Here is a 21,652-nt window from a genome sequence, read left to right as displayed (position 1 = left end):
ATCCTGCTTTTGTAACATTTGTGGAAGGTCTTACTTCAGCAATATTGAGAAATTTCTCTTACTGCTGTACTGAAGCGCAGTTGTTGAAATCCTATTTCTAGAAAACAGCAAGGAAAGGAAAAGGAGAAGGAGTCATCCTCAACTTTGCCAGCAGTGTGATGTCAGCACTGGCTTCATACCATGCTGAGTATGATTGGCTCCGTGCCACCCTTCAACAGTTGAAGAACAGGAAACAGGAAGCCCAGCCACATCCTCATGATAGGATGCATCCAAGTAGGCGCAAAGGAAGAAACACAGCCAGTTTCCTGTGCTGTTAACCTGCTTTATAGCCAATTAAGTACATTTCTGACATTTTTTGTGCGTATTGCAATCAGCAGTCTCCTAATAAATTTATTCCCTAGGAAACAGTTCCTCTTCAATCACATACATTATGTTAAACAATAATGTTTAAAAATGCTATTGCTAACATGTTGTAAGCCGCCCTGGGTGTAAGAAGGAGGACGGCATTAAAAAAAATTGAATAGATAGATAGATAGATAGATAGATAGATAGATAGATAGATAGATAGATAGATAATGGGGAAAGGCTAGTAAAGAAGGAAAAGTTGCTGGGAATTGATGATGAGATAGGGAGATTGAGGAGATGTTATCGAGATGAGTTCAGGATGCAACTCCAAGCATTCCCAACCTGTGTAATCAATAGTTATATTCAGGACTCACTAGCATCTCTTAAAGATCTTGATTCAAAGAAGGTTGTACTGTGGAGACCACACCAGAACATGAATAAAATTTGTTGGGGGGGGGAGAAGAGAAGAAAAGAGAAAGAAAAAGAAAAGATGTTCTGTTTTGGTACCTGTAAATCTTCACTTCCATGTTAAACTACAACCTACCAGTCAATCAACTTTTGACTGATTTGAAACTATCCTCCTTTATCCATTCAGCAAGAATCCTCTGTTAACATAGCTGAAGCAATTGTCATGCTGAATAATCAATAAAAAAACAATAAGGCCACATTCTCCCAATGACAGAAGCATTAGAATTTAGAACTTCCACTGGCAACTGTTGCATCCAAAATAAACTCGATCTTGATTTCCAATTACTACCTATTTATGTATTTTCTTGATTAATTATTGCTTCTCACAGCATTTTTTTAAAGGTCCCTAAATCCCTTACACACCTAAGCATTCCTGGGATTTTCCATCTATATGTTAACAAGGTCAAATCTTGTTTAGCTTTCTTTGAAATCATCCACATCTGGCTAAGTTGCTGCCAGGTGTTAATGACATACCAATTTGTGATGGGTGCCATCTATGTCAAGTCTCTTTCATTTTATAGAAATACAATGGTACCTCTACTTACCAACTTAATTCATTCCGTGACTAGGTTCTTAAGTAGAAACGGTTGGAAGAAGCAATTTTTCCCATAGGAATCAATGTAAAAGCAAATAATGGGTGTGATTAGGGAAACCAAAGGGAGGGTGGAGGCCCTGTTTCCTCCAGGGAGATTCCTAGAGAGGCCCCATGGAGTCTTCTTCCCATCTTTTCTGGCCCTGTTTCTTCCCAGGAAATTCCTAGAGAGGCCCCACAGAGGCTTCTCCCTGCCTTTTCTGGCCCTATTTCCTCCCAGGAAATTCCTAGAGAGGCGCCATGGAGGTTCTCCCTGCCTTTTCTGGTTACAGTTTCTGAGGTTCGGGTTTGTAAGTGAAAAATGGTTCTTGAGAAGAGGCAAAAAAATCCTGAACACCTGGTTCTTATCTAGAAAAGTTGGTAAGTAGAGACGTTCTTAGGTAGAGATACCACTGTGTAATGCAAAATTACCATCTCATTGTTACAATATCTAGGTGATTTGTCAGAGAACTTCTTACTGTCAAACATGAGACCTTTTTGCATGGTCTTAAAAAACAATGAATGAACTAATTAGTTCCCCCAAAATAAATTGCTGCAGGTCCTTAACACTTAGTTGAATATTTTCTAGTTACTTTCTGGTGATAAGTATTCTTTCCTTTTCTTTTCTTTTTTTTACATCCAAACTCCTAACAAGAACCTTTTCTGACAGGGAGCAGTTTTTGAAGAGTAAGAAAATAGGCACTTCCCTCTCTGCTTTCTTTCCAAGCCTACTTTTCCTGAATGACTATAATAGGCAAGTTGATAAAAAAATTCTGGCATCTATGCAAAGACACAATAAGTTTCAGCTAAAACAAAAAATGACATCTGCCATTATAGTCTCCACATCTACTCCAGTACATTCAGAAATGAAGTGGAGTGTGACTAGGAAAAAAAACATATATAAGGCTATTAAATTATTTTTTCAAAGCACCATCCCACCAATTAAAGGAGGCAAGAGAGAACCATTGTAGTTAGCAGCAACAGTGACACAATGTAGTAATTAATATATACAGAAGAGAAAATGTGACATTGTTGGCTAATAAGCAAGGCCAGTCCCAAACTGCTTTCCCCTTGCTCAATTAAAATATACAAAAAAGGAACCACAAACAAGAATACAGTATCCTCTCTTTGCTAACAGTCTTCATATTTGCAGTTGCATCATCACTCAGTTGCCAAATTTTTATTGCTTCAACATCCAAATTTCCACTTTCAGTCCCCACTTTTCAAGACTTCCTATTTTACCCCAGTCTTTTCCAATCCAGTATCCTCCAGATTTGCTGAGACTATAGTTCCAAGGAAGTCCAGCCAATATAGTTGAATACGTCTCAGCTCATATAATCCCTAGTCCTTTCTAACCGAGGTTTTCAAAGTTCTGCGGCTTGCTTCAGATTTGCAGATTGTTTGATCAAACCAAATTCTCCAGATTTGATCAAATTCCTGAAAGCAGTTTTAGTGTTTCATTACTAGTTGCACAGAATTTTATTACAAAACAGTACCTTCAAGCTTAGAGGGAAATCATTAATTTCTTGATCAGAGAGTTAAAAATTTCTAACATATCATCTCCCAGAGACATTCATTAACTAAATAAAAAGCCCATCTATCTGTGGTATAAAACCAGAAGAATTCCTAAGTCAATGGGCTGTGCTGATAATAGGCTCTATTTACATCACACACTTATCTTGATCAACTAAAGACTTAGCAGAAGCAGCATTTGCACAAAGTGCAAATTTATTTAGTAGTTAAGTTTTAGTATGTTTTGTGGACCTAGCTTATTGGGGTAAATTTACAGTTTAATTTATTCTGCAGAAATAGATTAACCCCCTTCCTATTTTATGCACATTATCTAAATAGTTTCACTTTTCCTTAAGGAGATTCAAAGACAGGACCAATTTATCAAGTCCATATGTCTAAGCAAAAATGTTTTCAGCAAGGGAGAAGAATTGCACCACAATAATTCTTATGCAAATTAGCAACTGGAATGTAAATGTCACTTTTAAGTTCATCTCCTGCATGAAAACCTCTCAGGTAACAAAAAGTACTAATTACTTTGTACTACATTGTATTCCTTATCGGGTATTTTACAGTGTTATCAGGAGCAACTATTCAAATTTTTCAGATAACATGAATGAATTGCTCTAAATGAAATGGAACAAACTAGGAAAATATGTCAAGGTAATATATCCCAAAAATCATTAGATTGGAAATTTTTTTTTTTAAAGGCAACAATGAAGATTAGAGTCACAAAAATGTTTTATTGCATCACAAAATGCCCTTCAGAGAAATGTTATGGCAAAATATTGTGCTGGACGGCAAATGAATATGCAATAGCGATGAATGTTGAGCCTTGCTTTACCTTTAATATACATCTATATTCCTGTGTCAACAACTTGTGTTGTTCCCTTTTCAATACAGGTAGTCCTTGATTTACAACAGTTCATGTAATGGCCGTTCAAAGTTACAATAGCACCGAAAAAAGTGATTTATGACCATTTTTCACACTTGTGACTGTTGCCGCATCCACATGGCCGCACGATTTACATTGGATGCATGACAGCTGGTTCATATTTGTGATGGTTGCAGCATCCTAGGATTGTGTGGACACTTTTTGCAACCTTCTGACAAGCAAAGTCAATGGGAAAACCAGATTCACTTAACAACTGAGTTACTAATTTAACAACGTATTATAGTGATTCACTTCACAAAAGTGTCAAGTCATAAAATGGGGCAAAACTCACTTAGCAAAATTCTGACTTAGCAATATAAATTATGGGCTGAAATGTGGTTGTAAGTCAAGCTACCTGTAGTTCCTTTTTCAATAGCTGCTACAAACCTTTGAGCCAAATTTTTTGAGGCAGGGAAAAGAATCTCATGTCAGAATTTGAACCAAACTTCCGATCATTGTACAGACATAAACAAATGACATACCAGCTAACACATGCAGTTTCCTGTACTGCATCATATCATATTCTATATTGCATCACATCACTATCACATCTTATCACTGATCAGTCTACCCCCTTGAGGATCTACAAGTAGTCTTCAATGTATAACCATATGTTTAGTGAGCATTCAAAATTACAATGGCACTGAAAAAATTGACAGCGTATTTTTCAGAGTATAAGATGCACCTTTTCCTCCCTAAAAGAGGCTGAAAATTTGGGTGCATCTTATGCTCTGAATGTAGCTTTTTCTAAACTTTTTTTTCAGCTCTAATGAGGCGCGAACAATCTTCCCAACTCTTACCGACTTGTAGGCTTTTTCATTGCTACTCTCTCTGAAGGAGGTTTTTTTTCAGCCCTAAGTCTTTCAAAGGCTTTTTTTCATTGCTACTCAATAACCGAATAAGGTTTATTTAAGCCCTGACCAGGGGATAAAATAATGTACTGAAGCTGACCAGACTAAGGACGCTAGCCAGGTGAATACATGGTAGACAGATTCTTTTCCCTATTTTCCTCCCTCAAAACTAAAGTGTGTCTTATACTCCGGTGTGTCTTATACACCGAAAAATATGGTATGTCCATCATTCACATGTACACCTTTTGCAGCATCCCTAGGGTCATGTCATCAAAAAAATGTTTTGGGGGGGGGCAATATCTACGGCTGAATTGGGGAAGAAATTGGAAAATTATTACCCTCTAGGATGGGAAAGCTCTGTAAAGAAATATCTGGTGCAATCTAAAGAATTTATCACATGATAAAGAAGTGATAAATGGGTTTAGTTGCTGCTTAAGCCAGGTGCTAATTTGTCTCTAAGCTCCAGGATCCAACTTGTCTACTACTGTGTATCCTACACCTGTCTCAGGTACCTGTGAAAAAATCACAAGCAGGACATTTCAAGAGCTGCTTGCTAGGTGGTGTGTGACAAGTGAAGGAAGTTGTTTAGTAATGGAACCCAACTAACACGCCCGCTCTTCCCATCACTGATTTTCACATTCAGTCAATTTCCTGCTGTCTTTAGCAACCAGGATGTGTAGACAGTCGACCCGAGAGAAATTGATTCTGCCTCCAGGATGCAAATGTGTTGAAAGAGAACTCATGAAAACACCTTGAGAGAGTCAAACAGTTAGAGGTTATTTTAAAAGTGTACCAGCAATAGGTCTATTTACACACTGGGGAGTTGTTCCAAGGGATAAAAGGCATTTGGATGCTGTTTGAAGGACCCTCATCCCATCCATTTTCCACCCCACCCTCCATCTCAGAGTCATACATTTACACAGATTGAGCAAAACAATGTTCTGATTGCAAACAAAAATTAAATGGCAATTATTTTCTTGGCAGTTGGTTCTATACGCTTTAGGGGTTCTCTGAATGTTGCAAATGGAAAATTGGGTTGGGCGTTAAGACACACTTCATGGATTGCTTGCTTCAGGCTTACTGTAATGTGTGGATGCAATATTTTTGACCAGCAGCAGACATGAACTATGGTTTAGCTTTGGATCCCTGGTATAGTGCCTCTCTCAGCCCCACCCATCTTGTAAGGTATCATTTGAAGAATAAATAAAATTAAACAGGGCATGCTGCAATTTTCATTCTTTAGTTCTAGGAATTTCATACAGGCCTCTACAGATTTTTAATTAACTAATTATTTACAATTAAAAGAAAAATGGTGGGTGGTGTTTGCTGAGTACTGATCGGAAATGCTTTTAAAAAAGATTTAAATATTAATATTAACTGCTCCAAACTTGACTGTAAAAAATATGACTTCAGTAACCGAGTTGTCGAAGCATGGAACTCATTACCGGACTCCATAGTGTCATCCCCAAACCCCCAACACTTTACCCTTGGATTATCCAGTTGACCTATCCAGATTCCTAAGAGGTCAGTAAGGGGCGAGTACAAGTGCACTAGAGCAGTGTTTTTCAACCAGTGTTCCGTGGCACACTAGTGTGCCGCGAGACATGGTCAGGTGTGCCGCAAAGCTCAGAGAAAGAAAACAAGAGAGAGAGAAAGAGAGAGAGAGAGAGAGAAAGCAAGCAAGAGAGAAAGAAAACAAGAGAGAAAGCAAGCAAGAGAGAGAAAGCAAGCAAGAGAAAGAAAGAGAGAGAAAGAGAACAAGAGAGAAAGAAAGCAAGAGAGAGAGAGAAAGAAAGCAAGAGAGAGAGAGAAAGAGAGGGAGGGAAGGTGGGAGAGAGAAAGACATAGAGGGAGGTAGGGAGGGAGAGAGAAAGAGAGCAAAAAGAGGAAAGGGAGAAAGAAAGAGGGATGGAGAGAAAAAAAGAGGAAGGGAGAAAGAGAGAGGGAGAGAGAAATAGAGCGAAAGGGAGGAAGAGAGAGAATTTTTTTGTCCAATATTTTTTTAGCCCCCCCCCCCCCCCCCCCCCCACTCAATGTGCCCCATGGTTTTGTAAATGTAAAAAATGTGTCGTGGCTCAAAAAAGGTTGAAAATCACTGCACTAGAGTGCCTTCCGTCCCCCGTCCTATTGCTCTCCTATATCTCCTATTCCTTTCTTCTATTCCTATATCTCATCTTCTATTCTTTCATTGATATGTTCTATTACTATATTTTCTTTTCTATTCTTTCATAGATATATTTTACTATGAGTATCTCCTCTATAACCTTCATCATGTATTTTATTGTTTGTGTGTGTGTCTGTGTGTATGTATAAAAAAAACATTATAGTCCTCAGCTTACAACAGTTTATTTAGTGATGGTTCAAGGTTACAACGGCACTGAAAAAGGTGACTTATGACCATTTTCACATTTATGACCATTGCAGCATCCTCATGGTTGCATTTATTTATTCAATTTTTTATTTATTCAATTTTTTATTTATTCAATTTTTTATTTATTCAATTTTTTATGCTGCCCTTCTTCTTAGACTCAGGACGGTTTACAACATGTTAGCAAAAGCACTTTTTAACAGAGCCAGCATATTGCCTCCACAATCCGGGTCCTCATTTTACCCACCTCGGAAGGATGGAAGGCTGAATCAACCTTGAGCCGGTGATGAGATTTGAACCAATGACCTGCAGATCTAGCAGTCAGCTTTAGTGATCTGCAGTACAGCACTCTACCCGCTGCGCCACCCCGGCTCATGATTTACATGATGCATGATTTACATTTAGATGGCTTGACAAATGACTCACATTTGTGACTGTTGCAGTGCCCCAGAGTCATGTGATCCCCTTTTGCAAACTTCTGACAAGCAAAGTCAATGGGGGAAGCCAGATCCACTTAACAACCGTGTGACTAATTTAACAACCACAGTGATTCAGTAGATCACAGGATTTGGTGTTCATTAGTTGTAAAGTTCTAAAATGGGGCAAAACTTAACCCTCACTTAGCAGCATAAATGTTTGGCTCAATTGTGGCCGTAAATCGAGGACTACCTGTAATAATATACTCGGATTTTAAGCTGCCTTTGTGAAAGTAAGAATGTTTTTCTTTACAACCGTTGATTAGCATAAAAACCGGTGTGTACAATACAGTGATACCTTGTCTTACGAACTTAATTAAGGTGAAAAGTTTGAAACAATGTTTCCCATAGGAATCAATGGAAAAGCGATTAATGCGTGCAATCCCAAAATTCACCCCTTTTGCCAGCCGAAGTGCCCGTTTTCGCGCTGGTGGGATTCCCCTGACGCGCCCCTCCATGGGAAACCCCACCTCCGGATTTTGCGATGCTGCAGGGGAATCCCACCAGCGTAAAAACGGGCACTTCGACTGGCAATGGAAGTCTGGAGGCGGGGCATCCCAGCAGCGGCGGCGGGTTCATAAGGTAAAAATAGTTTGGAAGAAGAGCCAAAAAAATCTTAAACCCCAGGTTCATATCTCGAAAAGTTCGTATGATGAGGGGTTTGTAAGACGAGGTATCACTGTATATATTTATGTGCAAACTGATCCACAAGGGACTTGCAGGAGCGTAAGAATTAGCATTAACTGTTTGAACTAATGGATTTCTTTCTGCTAAGATTAATGTAACCACATCAAACAAACAATTTCTCAAGGGACCCACATAGTCAGCACTATGCAAGCTGGTGTAGAGGACAACTTGGGAGGTTGTATATAGTATCTCAATGAAAAGGGCTAATTATTTTTGTTGTATGGATTACAATACCCATGTTTAGCCAAACCATAAATGAGTTTATCCTCTTCCGAACCTCACAGCACAACAGACAGCAATTACCCTATTAAAACCCTGCAAGGGGCATTTTAGCATCCTGGCGGCATCTAATATGTTGGACAACAACTCTAAGAATTCCTATCCAGCACAATCTGCCTGTGGGAAATATGAGAGTTGTAATATTCCAGCACACTGGGAAGGAAACTTTGCTGTTTACTCTAATAAGATCAAGCAGCTCAGCTCAGAAACATGCAAAATATTTTGGAATTTAAAAAGAAAAGCACATTAATCCCATAAAACAAGCCTCCTGTAAGAAAGAGAAGGCTGTACAAAAATCAAAACCAGGCCTTACCATTTCCTCTACTTTCCTTTAAAATTTTAACAAGAGAAGCTTTTTAAAGTTTCAATATACATAGTTCCTCATGTCAATATTGCTCACGTGAAAAAAATCATATTTTTCCAGGAACTGAACTTGAACAACTTCTTGAAATGTTATAGATCCCCTATTATCCCCTATGTAGAATACTGCATCCTACACAGCACTAAGCAGCCCTTTTCACATAACTACAGGGGGGAGAAGGGAGGGAGAGAGGAAGAGGGGGGGATTGTTTTTCAGAGAAAAACAAGTTCATTATTTTCATTACTTGTTCTGCAAAAGTCTTTCAACAGACAATAAAATTTGGTTAGTTTCTGTCTGTATATTCTGAGAACAGGAAATAAACAATTAACTCAATAATAGGTGGGAAGCCATAGGATTGTTTGCATGCTGAAAAACCCAAGGATTCCAAAATTATGTCCCAGCCTGATGAAAGGCAAATCTACGGGATGTCTCAGGATATAAATTAAATCTCTAGGGGTTGGGGGAGGTTAAAGTGCTGAACAAATAGTGAATTGAATGTGATGTTGACAGGCAGACTCTATTCCTGGGGCAGGGTTCTTGTCTCTCATCCTCAAACTGATTGACGCTTTTTACATGCCTATCTTCTGTCTCATCCAGAAGCACAAGTTGCCAGGCATGTTCTCCCTTCTACAACTATCTATTGGGATGCAGGTAGCTACGGTTGAAAGAAAACGACCAGCCCCTAAAGCTGATCCACGGACATAATAATAATAATAATAATAATAATAATAATAATAATAATAATAATAATAATAATAATAATAATTATTATTATTATTATTATTATTATTTATTGGATTTGTATGCCGCCCCTCTCCGCAGACTCGGGGCGGCTAACAACAATAATAAACACAACATGTACAATCCAATAATAAAAAAACAACTAAAAACCCCTATTATAAAACCAAACATACACACAAACATACCATGCATAACTTGTAATGGCTTAGGGGAAAGGAATATCTTAACTCCCCATGCCTGGCGGTATAAATGAGTCTTGAGTAGTTTATGAAAGACAGGGAAGGTGGGGAACAGTTCTAATCTCTGGGGGGAGTTGGTTCCAGAGGGCTGGGGCCGCCACAGAGAAGGCTCTTCCCCTGGGGCCCGCCAAACGACATTGTTTAGTCGACAGGACCCGGAGGAGGCCAACTCTGTGGGACCTTATTGGTCACTGGGATTCGTGCGGTAGCAGGCGGTTCCGGAGGTACTCTGGTCCAATGCCATGTAGGGCTTTAAAGGTCATGACCAACACTTTGAATTGTGTCCGGAAACTGATCGGCAGTTAGGAGTCCACCGTTTTAACCCTCTCATTTGGCTTTCTCAATCCCCAATTTGCAGAGTAAAGGAGATGGAGCAGGGCAGACCTGTGGTAAGGAAAAAGGCAAAGCTCATTCCTAATTCTGCCAATGCAGGCAGTTTCATGAACAGAAGGGCTTAATTGATTCCACCCAGTATAGTGAGGGACAACAAGTTTGCTTACTATAATATAATCTTCTTCAGATGTGAAGGAGTGACATTTTCAGTTATAAATTACAACTGCATAATAACAATAAACGTTTCTGAAAGAGCATTTGTGTTTACTTCATCCTGCTCAGCCTGTAAGAAAGATCTCATATAAATAGTTTAGAAAGAAGGCAGGTGTCACCAAAGTTAGGTTTATACTTGGAGATAGAATTTTTTTCCATATTCTGCTGACGTTTATGCCTATTCAGTACCAGGTACGAACTTAACCACTTTAACCAATAATTTACTTCAATACATACTTTGGTTTTGCTGCTTTTATTATACCATTTGCATTTTATTACAATGCAAAAACATTAATTTTCTTCTCTTCTGTTAGCTGCCTTTAGAATAGTGGTTCTCAACCTTACTAATGCTGCGACTCCTTAATACAGTTCCTCATGTTGTGGTGACCCCCAACCATAAGTCTAGCGCTAATTCTCCCAAGCTGATTGGCAGGAAAGTCAGAGAGATACCCCCACTGTAAACGCCTGATTGGTCGATTGTAAAAATATGTTCCAAGGCACCAGAATAGAAGCTTTAGTTCCTAACACCATGGGAAATTTGTCTTTTCCCCTGGTCTTAGGTGACCCCTGTGAAACTCCGAAAGGGGGCCTGACCCCCAGGTTGCGAATCACTGCTTTAGAAGCATCTATTGAAATATATGAAGCCATTTTTTTTTAAAAAAAGGGTTGAGATAAGAAATACTCTTGAAAATGTAATATTGATAGTCCTTGATTTAACAACCATTCATTTAGTGACCATTCAAAGTTACAATGGCACAGAAAAAAAAGTAACTTATGACTTTTTGTAATACCCATTGCTGTCACATGATCAAAATTTGGGTGCTTCGCAACCGGTATGTATTTATGATAGCCGTACTGTCCTGGAATTATGCTATCATCACTTGTACCTTTCCCAGCGGGCTTCCAACAAGAAAAGTCAATGGGGGGAAACAAGAGTTCGCTTAACATCTGCATGACTCATTTAAGAGCCGAGATGGCACAGTAGGTAGAGTGCAGTATTGCAGGCCACTAAAGCTGACTGCTAGATCTGCAGGTCAGCGGTTCAAATCTCATCACCGGCTCAAGGTTGACTCAGCCTTCCATCCTTCCGAGGTGGGTAAAATGAGGACCCGGATTGTGGGGGCAATATGCTGGCTCTGTTAAAAAAAGTGCTATTGCTAACAAGTTATAAGCCGCCCTGAGTCTAAGGAGAAGGGAGGCATAAAAAAAATCGAATAAATGAATAAATAAAACAACAGCAACAATTCCCTTAACAACGGTGACAAAAAAAATGAGGCGCAACTCCGTTAGCAACTGCCTTGCTTAGCAACAGAAATGGCTGGGCTCAACTGTAGTCCTAAAATGAGGACTACCTATACTTCAGATTATCTTATTTCATTCTGCCTTAATTTTATGGGTGCACCAATTATCAGAACAGCACAAAAGTTTCAAATCTCTCTACTCAAGAAGAATTCCCAAGATGACTTTGGGCCAATTGCTACCTGTGTCACCTACCTCACAAGCCTGTGGTTGGGATAAAATTAAAAGAGGCCTTATGTACATCACTTCAGGCTTTCAAAGAAATAGTGCAATGCAAGATTCAAGGAGTAAACTAGAATAGAATAGAATAGAATTTTATTGGCCAAGTGTGATTGGACACACAAGGAATTTGTCTTGGTGCATATGCTCTCAATGTACATAAAAGAAAAAAGATACATTTGTCAAGAATCATGTGGTACAATACTTAATGATTGTCATAGGGGTCAAATAAGCAATGAGGAAACAATCAATATTAATTAAAAATCTTAGGATACAAGCAACAAGTTACAGTCATACAGTCCTGAGTGGGAGGCAAAGGATGATAGGAATGATGAGAAAAACTAGTAGTAATAGAAGTGCAGATTTAGTAAAAAGTCTGACAGTATTGAGGGAATTATTTGTTTAGTAGAGTGATGACGTTCGGGAAAAAACTGTTCTTGTGTCTAGTTATCTTGGTGTGCAGTGCTCTGTAGTGACGTTTTGAGGGTAGGAGTTGAAACAGTTTGTGTCCAGGATGTGAGGGGTCAGTCAATATTTTCCCCTCATGCAGTATACAGGTCCTCAATGGAAGGTAGGTTGGCAGCAATTGTTTTTTCTGCAGTTCTGATTATCCTCTGAAGTCTGTGTTGGTCCTGTTGTGTTGCAGCACCAAACCAGACAGTTTTAGAGGTTCAGATGACAGACTCAATGATTCCTCTGTAGAACTGTATCAGCAGCTCCTTGGGCAGTTTGAGCTTCTTGAGCTGGCGCAGAGAGAACATTCTTTGTTGTGCTTTTGTGATGAGATTTTTGATGTTAGGTGACCATTTTAGGTCTTGAGATATGATAGAACCTAGAAATTTGAAGGTCTCTACTGTTGATACTGTCCTAATTTCTAATTGGAGCCATTCTATATGCAAAGACTATGTTCAAATTCTACAGTTGACCATCAGGGTGGTTAGTTATGAAGTAGAGTTGTGCTGTGGTTATGTTCTCCCATTATGAGCAGCGCCTCCGCCTCCATAGATCTACTTCATCTTTGAAAAAAAAGTTGGGTTTATAAAGGGCTGGAAAATCCAGGTATACCATTATACAATTCACTGCTCAAATTCTGGCAGTGATTGACTGAATACGCCTAAGGCTGATTGGCTGTAAGTATCAACTAATTCACATCTTATACGCACGCACACACACAAGTTGTTGTCAAATTGCTTGCAGACACTCTTCCTGAAAAGATTCCAAATGAGAAATTGTGCTTCTCTTTTTGCTCACATACTACGAGCTCACTATAAACTATGCTGTGAACAATGCTATGTTGTAAAAGTATTTGTGTGATATTTACTCCCTTGTATTTGACAAGGCCTATCAGGTTTCCCTGGGCATCAGTCATGGATGTTAGACTACTTACTGCATTTTTCAGAATATAAGTGTTGTGATTCAGCCTGAGGCTCCTCAGGGACCGGCTGGATCTCTGCCGGATCCATGCCCAGAGGAGGAGGACAGTGAACAGGAGGGGGAGGACCAGGCAGACGGGGGAGAGGACCATCAGGAAGAGGAGGAGGGAGAGCAGCCTGAGACCCCTGGGGGGGGGCTCTCCCCAGCTAGTAGCCTGGATTCATTGGATGAAGACGCACAGGCTATAATAGACATGAGGCAGCGACGTGCAGCTAAAAGACGGGGCCAATTAGAAAGGTATTTCCATCCCTGAATTGGCAACAGCTGGGTTTGGGTGTGGTTGTCTTCAGCAGGGTTGAAAAGGCAGGCTCGCCCTTACAGTCTTGTGGAGAGTTATCAATTGGGAGTCCTGTGACCTTGCTTCGATTCTTGGCGTTTTCTGATCTTGGCTTGTGGCCTAGAAGTCTGGAAGACTTGGGGGAGGCGTGGGTTTTATTATCTCCAGTGTTGTTTTTGCCAGCAAGAATCCTGTTTTATTGCCTGGCCTTCGTGAAACCTCTGTGAAGCTTCATAGTGTTCCTGTCTGTAAGAACAGTTTTTGTTACCTGTGTTTGCTTTGAATTATATAAACTGCCTTTGCTTTTTACCAGTGTGTCTGGATACTCTTTTTGGTTGGTGTTGGCGTCTGGGGGGACCCAGACAGAACAATAAGACACATCTTCTCCCCCCCCTAAAAAAGCCGAGGTGGCACAGCAGGTAGAATGCTGTACTGCAGGCCACTAAAGCTGACTGTATAGGTCAGCAGTTCAAATTTCATCACCCGTTCAAGATTGATTCAGCCTTCCACCCTTCCTAGGTAGGTAAAATGAGGACCCGGATTGTGAGGGCAATATGCTGGCTCTTTAAAAAGTACTATTGCTAACATGTTGTAAGCTGCCCTGAGTCTAAGGAGAAGGGTGGCATAAAAAAATCAAATCAATCAATCAATCAGACTGAAAATGTGGGTTTTTGTCTTATATTCTGAATGTAGCGTTTTCTAAGTTTCCCCCCCAGCCCAAACATGGTGCTAATGATCTTCCCAGCTTGTAGGATTTTTTAATTGCTACTCTAAAGAAATCTTTTTGCCTTTTTGTCTGTCTTTGCAGGCTTATTTCCACTGCTACTTCCTCCAAAGATTTTTTTCCCCAGCCCTAACCAGGGGATAAAATAATGTGCTGAAGCTGACCAAACTAAGGACACTAGCCAGATGAATACCTAGTAGATAGATTTTATTTACTCTATTTTCCTCCCCCAAACTAAGGAGGGTCTTATACTCTGTTTTACTTTATACTCTGAAAAATACGGCATGTGTTTCTCTTGTTCCCTTTCCTTCTCTCACCGAATATATCTTCTGCTCTCAGTGGGGATTGAGGGTTGGGAAGGCTGCCTTCCTTTCTAGTAATCAAAAGCTTTCTTACCTAAGCTTTTAAGAGGTTTCTGAGTGTGTGGGAATCTACTTGTCTGCAATATTTCAAAGTAACTATGTCTTCCCCCTGGATTGGTACTTGGCTCCAAAATATATTTGGAGACTGGCTCCTTCAAAAGCTTGTTTTCCTTCTCAGGAGCTAATAAGGGGTGATCTGGGTGAGGACCAAAACAGATGGGAGCTGAGAGGCTTTACCGTGCTTGTAGCTCGTCTTCAGTGGCTGTATTGAGGGAGAGAGTTGATGTTGGTAGAGATTGAGGAAACAGATGTTGCTGGAAGCAAGCATGACAGCAAGAACAGCAGCCAGACTGAGATGATATTGAAAGTGTAAATTGGGCTTGGAACACCGCCAGTTTTCTCCTCTGCTGAGGACCCGGATTGTGGGGGCAATATGCTGGCTTTGTTAAAAAGAGCTATTGCTAACATGTTGTATGCCGCCCTGAGTCTAAGGAGAAGGGCGGCATAAAAATCGAATGAATGAATGCATGAATGAATGAATCCCTCTTTTTCTTTTTGAAACTCTGCTACCTGCCTAGAAAAGGGCCAATCACATCTGAAAGATTTGCTGGTATAAAGGATGCTATATATCAGGGATGGGTTCCAATTACCTTTGCCACTGGTGCGTATCACGATGTTTCATTTGCCCATGCGCATATCCCCTTGCTCAATTTTACTTCTGTGCATGTTCAGAAGGATGTTTCAGCCTGAAACACAGCTGATGAACTGCTCAGCTGTCTTTGTATGAAGAAATAAAGGTCGGTATTAACCCGGGGGTGGACGGGAGGGCTTTTCTTCAAACCAGAGGCCATGGAGAAGCCATCCAAGCCCGAAAATATCACTGAAAATCCCCTCTTCTTCCTCTTCATACATTCTCTTCTTACAGCTCTCTCCATTATTTCTATTTTATGTTAATTAGCTGCTATCTCAAAGTCACCATACAAACATCACCATGACACCATAAAGAGCTATTCCTCTCCACTCCCCACAAAAAGGGTTAGATTTCCATTGTACGGCTGATGTTTTGAGAGAAGGGTGAGATTTAGAGAACATCAGTACAGCAACAGCAATAGCACTTATATGCCTCTCCAAAGTGCTTTACAGCATCCTGAGCAGTTTACAAATATCAGAATATTGTCCCCAACAATATAGTATAAATCAGGGGTGAGTTTTGGATTCTTCTATTGCCAGTTCGCTCAGGGATGTGCTGTTTGGGCGGGCACTGTGGGCACATGTGCAGTACTAAAAAAATGCTTCTGTGCATGCGCAGAAGCAAAAAAACAAGATGGCAGTACTGAGAGAACTGGCTCAGGGGTGTGGCAGTTCCAGCGACCCCAGGCCCCCAAGTTACTAACGATTCTATAGAACAGGTCCATACCTGCAGGAACCCACATCTGGTATAGGTATAGCATAGTTTAGTACAGGGGTAGGCAAAGTTGGCTCTTCTGTGACATTTGGACTTCAACTCCCAGAATTCTTGAGCTAGCATGGTTGGCTCAGGAATTCTGGGAGTTGAAGTCCACAAGTCATAGAAGAGCCAACTTTGCCTACCCCTGGTTTAGTATATTAATATAGATTACTCTAGCATAAGGGGTCCTTAATGGTTGTCTGAGCTTGCTGGTTTTCTTGCTGACTTTGTATTACCCAAACTAGGTAATATCACTAGTGCTGATAGAACTAGCACCTTTTTTAATAGTATAGTATAGTTCCAGACATTAGAAGTGCATGCAGGTTATCTGAAACATTTAGGGAAATACCTATCTCAAATGTTAGGAAAAGACAGAAACAAATTTAAGCAACTTTCTATTATGGGTTTTCCAAAATCATTCCAAAATCTTTGCCACACAAGATAAGCATTTCTTTTTAGATGTACGATGCAGACTTCTTCTAGTTATTTGTGCAATATTTTTCAATATATAAGCTTATCTCCCCATTAAGAGTGATGAATGGAAACTCTGTCACTTTAGAAACTCCTGTTTTAAATCTTCAATCTCGTATTTTTAGAGTTTTTTTTAAATTATCTTTGAAAGTTTATTATTAAATACTGAGATTTTTTTTGGAAATTCCATTTGGAAGATAAGAGCGTTATCTATTAAACAAAATAAAATTATATATGTGACAATGAAAGACAAGTTCTTTTTCTTATGGGAACATGACCTACAGAAATTCTCACTTTACTTATAGTTTACTAATTGCCACACAAAAATAGCTTTTTATGATTGCTAGACAACTGTCTGGATCTGCAGTTTAACATTCTTGCCACATGAATAAGAAATTAAATGGCCAATCTTCCCTCAGTTGTCCTTTTAAACTCCTACATTTCAAACCTTTTTCCACCACAAATACTGTTTTCTTAGGGATTTATCCCTCCGCTTTTATTTATGTCTGTGGAGCTTTCTCGAGCTAAGAGGCAGCTCCAGCTGAGGGGAGTTTTTACTTATCTTGGCTTCCACAGAAAACACCTCATTTAAAGTTATCTCTCCTCACTTTTATCATTAGACAAGGGGGAGTAACAGATTATTCTTTAATTACTATGTTTTTCCAAGCAGGACTTTTCCACACCTCCATTGAGATCGCCTTGTAATGAAAGCTTTCTTTTAAAATAGTGGTATAAGGCAGTGTTTCCCAACCTTGGCCACTTGAAGATATTTGGACTTCAACTCCCAGAATTCCCCAGCCAGCGGAGGCTGGCTGGGGAATTCTGGGAGTTGAAGTCCAGATACAGTACCTTCAAGTGGCCAAGGTTGGGAAACACTGGTATAAGGTATTCCTTTCCTTCCCAGGTTGCTGCCCCTCCCCCCTTCTAACTTAGAAACGGAAAAGATTGACCACAGAAAAAGACCTCATGGTCCATCTAGTCTGCCCCTGTACTATTTCCTGTATTTTATCTTAGGATGGATATGTTTATCCCAGGCATGTTTTACATTCAGTTACTGCGGATTTACCAACCACATCTGCTGGAAGTTTGTTCCAAGCATCTACTATTCTTTCAGTAAAATAATATTTTCTCTATTGCTTCTGATCTTTCTCTCATATGAACAAAAAGGGGGTACAAAACTCAAGTCTGACAGGAAAAAAAAAGAGACTGTCTTTTATGTGCCACATGGCTAGGAGGCAACTTTGTCAAGTCTCTCACCCCCACCCCACCCCTTTTCTAACTGCACTTCACTGACAAATGACTAAAGGGAAGTGTTTTAAGAGCTTAGGATTCCAGAGTGAGCTAATACAGGATGTCTTGGGTTATTGGGGATGGGGCGGGAGGGAGGGAAAAGAAGAAAGCAGCCTTCTAACCTCCCTGCCTCCCTCCCTCCCTCTCCCCCGCCTCCTGAAATTTAAAAATGGGACGAATGTTACCATTTTTGGACATGAGTTCTGCACAAGCCCAGCCCTTCAAAACCGCACCATTCAAAAGTGATCCCGCTTGTGAAGGGCGATCTCTAGGGCAGGGCAAACGTGGGTGCTTTCCCCACCCCGCCTCGACCTTGCTTCACCAAACTGGGGGAGGGGGATCTCTCCATCAGCCCTGGGCATCCTGGCTCACAGGGAATGTACCCGGACGGCCCCCCCCCCCGAAGATCTAAGAGATCCAATTCGTATAAGGGGAACCTGGAGAAGAGCTGTATTTGAGAGGGTGGGGGGTTAAGGTGGAAGGCGACGGAGGAGGTGGGTGGGAAGTGACTCGCTAACAAAACTCTACTTTGGCTTTATCACCTTTTTCTGCCTGCTTTTTACATCGATCTCTCTTTTTTGAGGGGTGGGGGAAAGAACTATTGCCGTTTCAATGACACTTTGTGGCAAGGACACGCGTTGAGTTGCGCTTCTAAGTGCAAAAAAAAAAAAAGGAGCCCAGCCCGACTCCGAAAGCACGGCAGCCCGCTTCCCGCGTCCGCCAGCCCCCCCGTCCAGGAAAGTGGCTTTTTGTCGGTTGTCTATGCGAAACGCCCGGAGGTGGGGGGCAGCGCAGCCTTTCGCCAGTCAAGTCTCCCCACGTTAAGCAAGGGGGAAACATCTGTTGCTTCCAAGCAGAATGGAAAGCAACTTCAGAGCTACACGCTGGCGTCGGGGCCGGCAAAAGGTTTGCACTGACCTTCTCCCCCCCACCCCACCCCGGCCCACCTCCGATTTCCTGATAGATCGAATTATTCCAGCAACATCTCCCCTCCACACAGGGCACCCCGCCTTCCCCTCGCACGTCACCTCCGCTCCGATCTCTAGCAAACCTCATGCTTTTCAATGTTTAAAAGGCGATTAAAAAAAAATTGGGGGGACAAAAAAAGACGATGCAGGTTCTGCAAGAACCCATCTCGATCGCACAGGCTGCGCTTGATACCTCCAAATAATGACCGCCGCTCATTGCAGCAAGTCAGCTTCCTAACTTCGGTCCAGGCTTTCCCACCCACCCACCCCAGCAGAAATGGAGGGGGGGGTGATCGGTGGTTCTGCTTAGCACTCTCTCCCACGCCTGGCCTCACCTTCGGAGGTAAGGGGCGGAGAAGAAGAGCAGATCTCCCGGGGATGCATATAATTCCCCCAAGTGGCCACCGTCGGCTTCTCGTGTCCCCCCACCCACCAGAAAAACGGGAGAGGAGTTAAAATAACGCCACGCGGTGCAAACGCGGGTTTTCCAACTCCGGGACATTCGGGGACTTCAGTCCAAGCAACCTCTGCACGACCAAGGAGCCGCGTCCACACTAGGCTCCGGTGGGGGGGGAAGTGGGGGGAAAGGGACGGCCGGCAGGCAATCTCTTCTGGCAAGGTGTCTGCCCCGCCCCGGCCGAAAGCAAAAAAAATTTTTTTAATTAAAATTGTTTTTTTAAAAAAAAAAAAAATCCTGGCTTACCTTTCTCTGCTGCTTCTCCCAGGCTGGATCCAAGAGGAGATCCCGGTCCCAGTCGTCCTCCGGCTGCATGTAGTCATTGGTCTGCTGGGAGTCATAGTGATCCATCCCTGCGTGGCTGCTCGTCCTTTGCCTCCCGAAGCTGCTTTCGCCGACGCGGCTCCTTCTTCTTCTTCTCCCGCCCTTTCCCTCCTCCGCTTCGGCGATGCTAAGGCTCGGGAAGCTCCCTGCCGAGGCACGGCGACCACACGGCAGCGGCAAGATCGAAAGCCGAAGAAGGCAGATCCCTCGGCCAGACCGCAATGTAAGCTTTGCACACCCCGAGCAAGGGAGGGGGGCGGAGCAGGAGACAGCGCTCGGCCCCGCCTCCCGAGTGACTTCATTGGCTAAACGGAGTTGCCCAAAGTTCACTTTGCAGGGCCACGGAGACCCCCCATTGCATCGTCCGAGTGTCAATCGCCACTCGCGGCGGCTCCTATAGGTTGTTTTGAGAGAGCGCCGCCACCACCCCCCTCGTTACCTTCCCCCTTGTGAGACATGTGACGTCTGAAGTATTTCATCTGTTCAGCGAGAAAGGGAGGACGATCTATCTAATGTTGCTCCGAGTTGTAGGTCGGCTGACTTGCACTGGATGCTTTGGAGTGACATCCGTGGTCCCCGAATGGGATTTGTAGCAAACCGGTGGGATTATTTCTCTCTTCCTTAACTCGCGCTAAGCAGGAGAGGATCGATGCTCAAGACATCTGAAAAGTTTAATGTCCAAGATACACAAGTTTTTTTAAAAAACGAGGTTCTTCTCCTTGGGCTCAAAGGCTTTTTTGATTCAGCAGAGATTTGAATTCGGTTCCCGCTTCGTTTCTAAGGAGAGCTCTAGAAATATAAATAAAGAAACCCGTGAATTAAGGGCGGAGAGCCGGTTGGAACCTTTGATGCTATTTGCACTGAAGTATTTGTAGCGAAATCCAGCAGAGTAAATGTTTAAGTGGTGTTCCTTCCACCGAGGCTTATAAATTGAGCAATCAAACCACTCCTTAAGCAAATCCAAAAGTTACCACCGAGTTGTAACTTTGTATGTGATTGAAAGGGGGAAAGTGTTAAATGCAGAAGGGGAGAAAAGAACCATTTCAACTCAATTTAATTAGTTTTAGTTTTAGTCCAAGCCATACCTTTTTGTTTGGTCATATACACTTTTGAAGAGTGATCCAACTACAAGGGCAGAGAAAATTGTGCAACCACGCTGTAAAACAACACTTTTTTTAAAGGATTGTATCAACACTTTCAAAATACTTTTTCTTCCTTTAAAGGAAGTCAGATTTTTCTAAAGATGACCTAACATTTTGTGATAAGTTCCTGATTATTTTACATCAAGATGGTATGTGAGTACAGTGTTCCCTCGATTTTCGCGGGGGATCCCGCGAGACCGCCTGCGAAAGTCGAATTTTCCACGTAGAGATGCGGAAGTAAATACACTATTCTTGGCTATGAACAGTATCATAAGCCTTCCCTTAACACTTTAAACCCCTAAACTGCCATTTCTCATTCCCTTAGCAACCATTTAGATTATTATTCACCATGTTTATTTATTAAAGTTTATTAAAAAAAATATTTATTAAAGGCGGACGAAAGTTTGGCGATGACGTATGACGTCATTGGGTGGGGAAAACTGTGGTATGGGGGGGAAATGCAAAGTATTTTTAATTAATATTTTTGAAAAACTGTGGTATAGCCGTTTCGCGAAGTTCGAACCCCTGAAAATCGAGGGACCACTGTATTGATAAAGCAAGCACCTTGTTGAAACAGAGGCACAGAATCTCTGTCTCTCCAAAAGTTAGGCTTAAACTTTGATTTTCATCCTTGGCTACTGGTCAGGGCTGATTGAGGTGACAGTAACATTTGACAGAGCGTAGATTTTCTACCTCCAGTCAGCTACAACCAACCACTTACCTTTCCTACAGGGTCACATCATGTTGAAAGTGCACGATTTACTCCTATGTCACATTGGGGAAATGACCTTCTGTGCATACACAGAAGTCTTTGTGCATACACAGTGGGTTCTTCGCCAGCTATTTTCAAGGACCAGTTCGGG

General features: G+C 41.6%; 1 protein-coding gene across 3 annotated transcripts in view; it reads right to left on the bottom strand.

Annotated features, from left to right (window-relative positions):
• The window catches only part of ACTN1 (actinin alpha 1), a 144,559-nt gene extending 124,676 nt beyond the window's left edge, over window positions 1-19,883 (bottom strand). Inside the window, exon 1 of one of the 3 annotated variants that reach the window (XM_070758792.1) lies at window positions 19,570-19,883. In XM_070758792.1, coding sequence (XP_070614893.1) covers window positions 19,570-19,674 — 105 coding nt within the window. In that variant the 5' untranslated portion in view covers window positions 19,675-19,883. The remainder of the gene's footprint in view (window positions 1-19,569) is intronic. The other 2 variants (XM_070758782.1, XM_070758800.1) reach the window with 2 other exon arrangements.
• Between the last annotated feature and the right edge of the window lie 1,769 nt (window positions 19,884-21,652).

The sequence above is a fragment of the Erythrolamprus reginae genome, chromosome 1 (assembly GCF_031021105.1).
Source record: "Erythrolamprus reginae isolate rEryReg1 chromosome 1, rEryReg1.hap1, whole genome shotgun sequence".
NCBI classification, from domain to species: Eukaryota; Metazoa; Chordata; class Lepidosauria; order Squamata; family Dipsadidae; genus Erythrolamprus; species Erythrolamprus reginae.
This window is presented reverse-complemented; position numbering and strand designations above follow the sequence as displayed.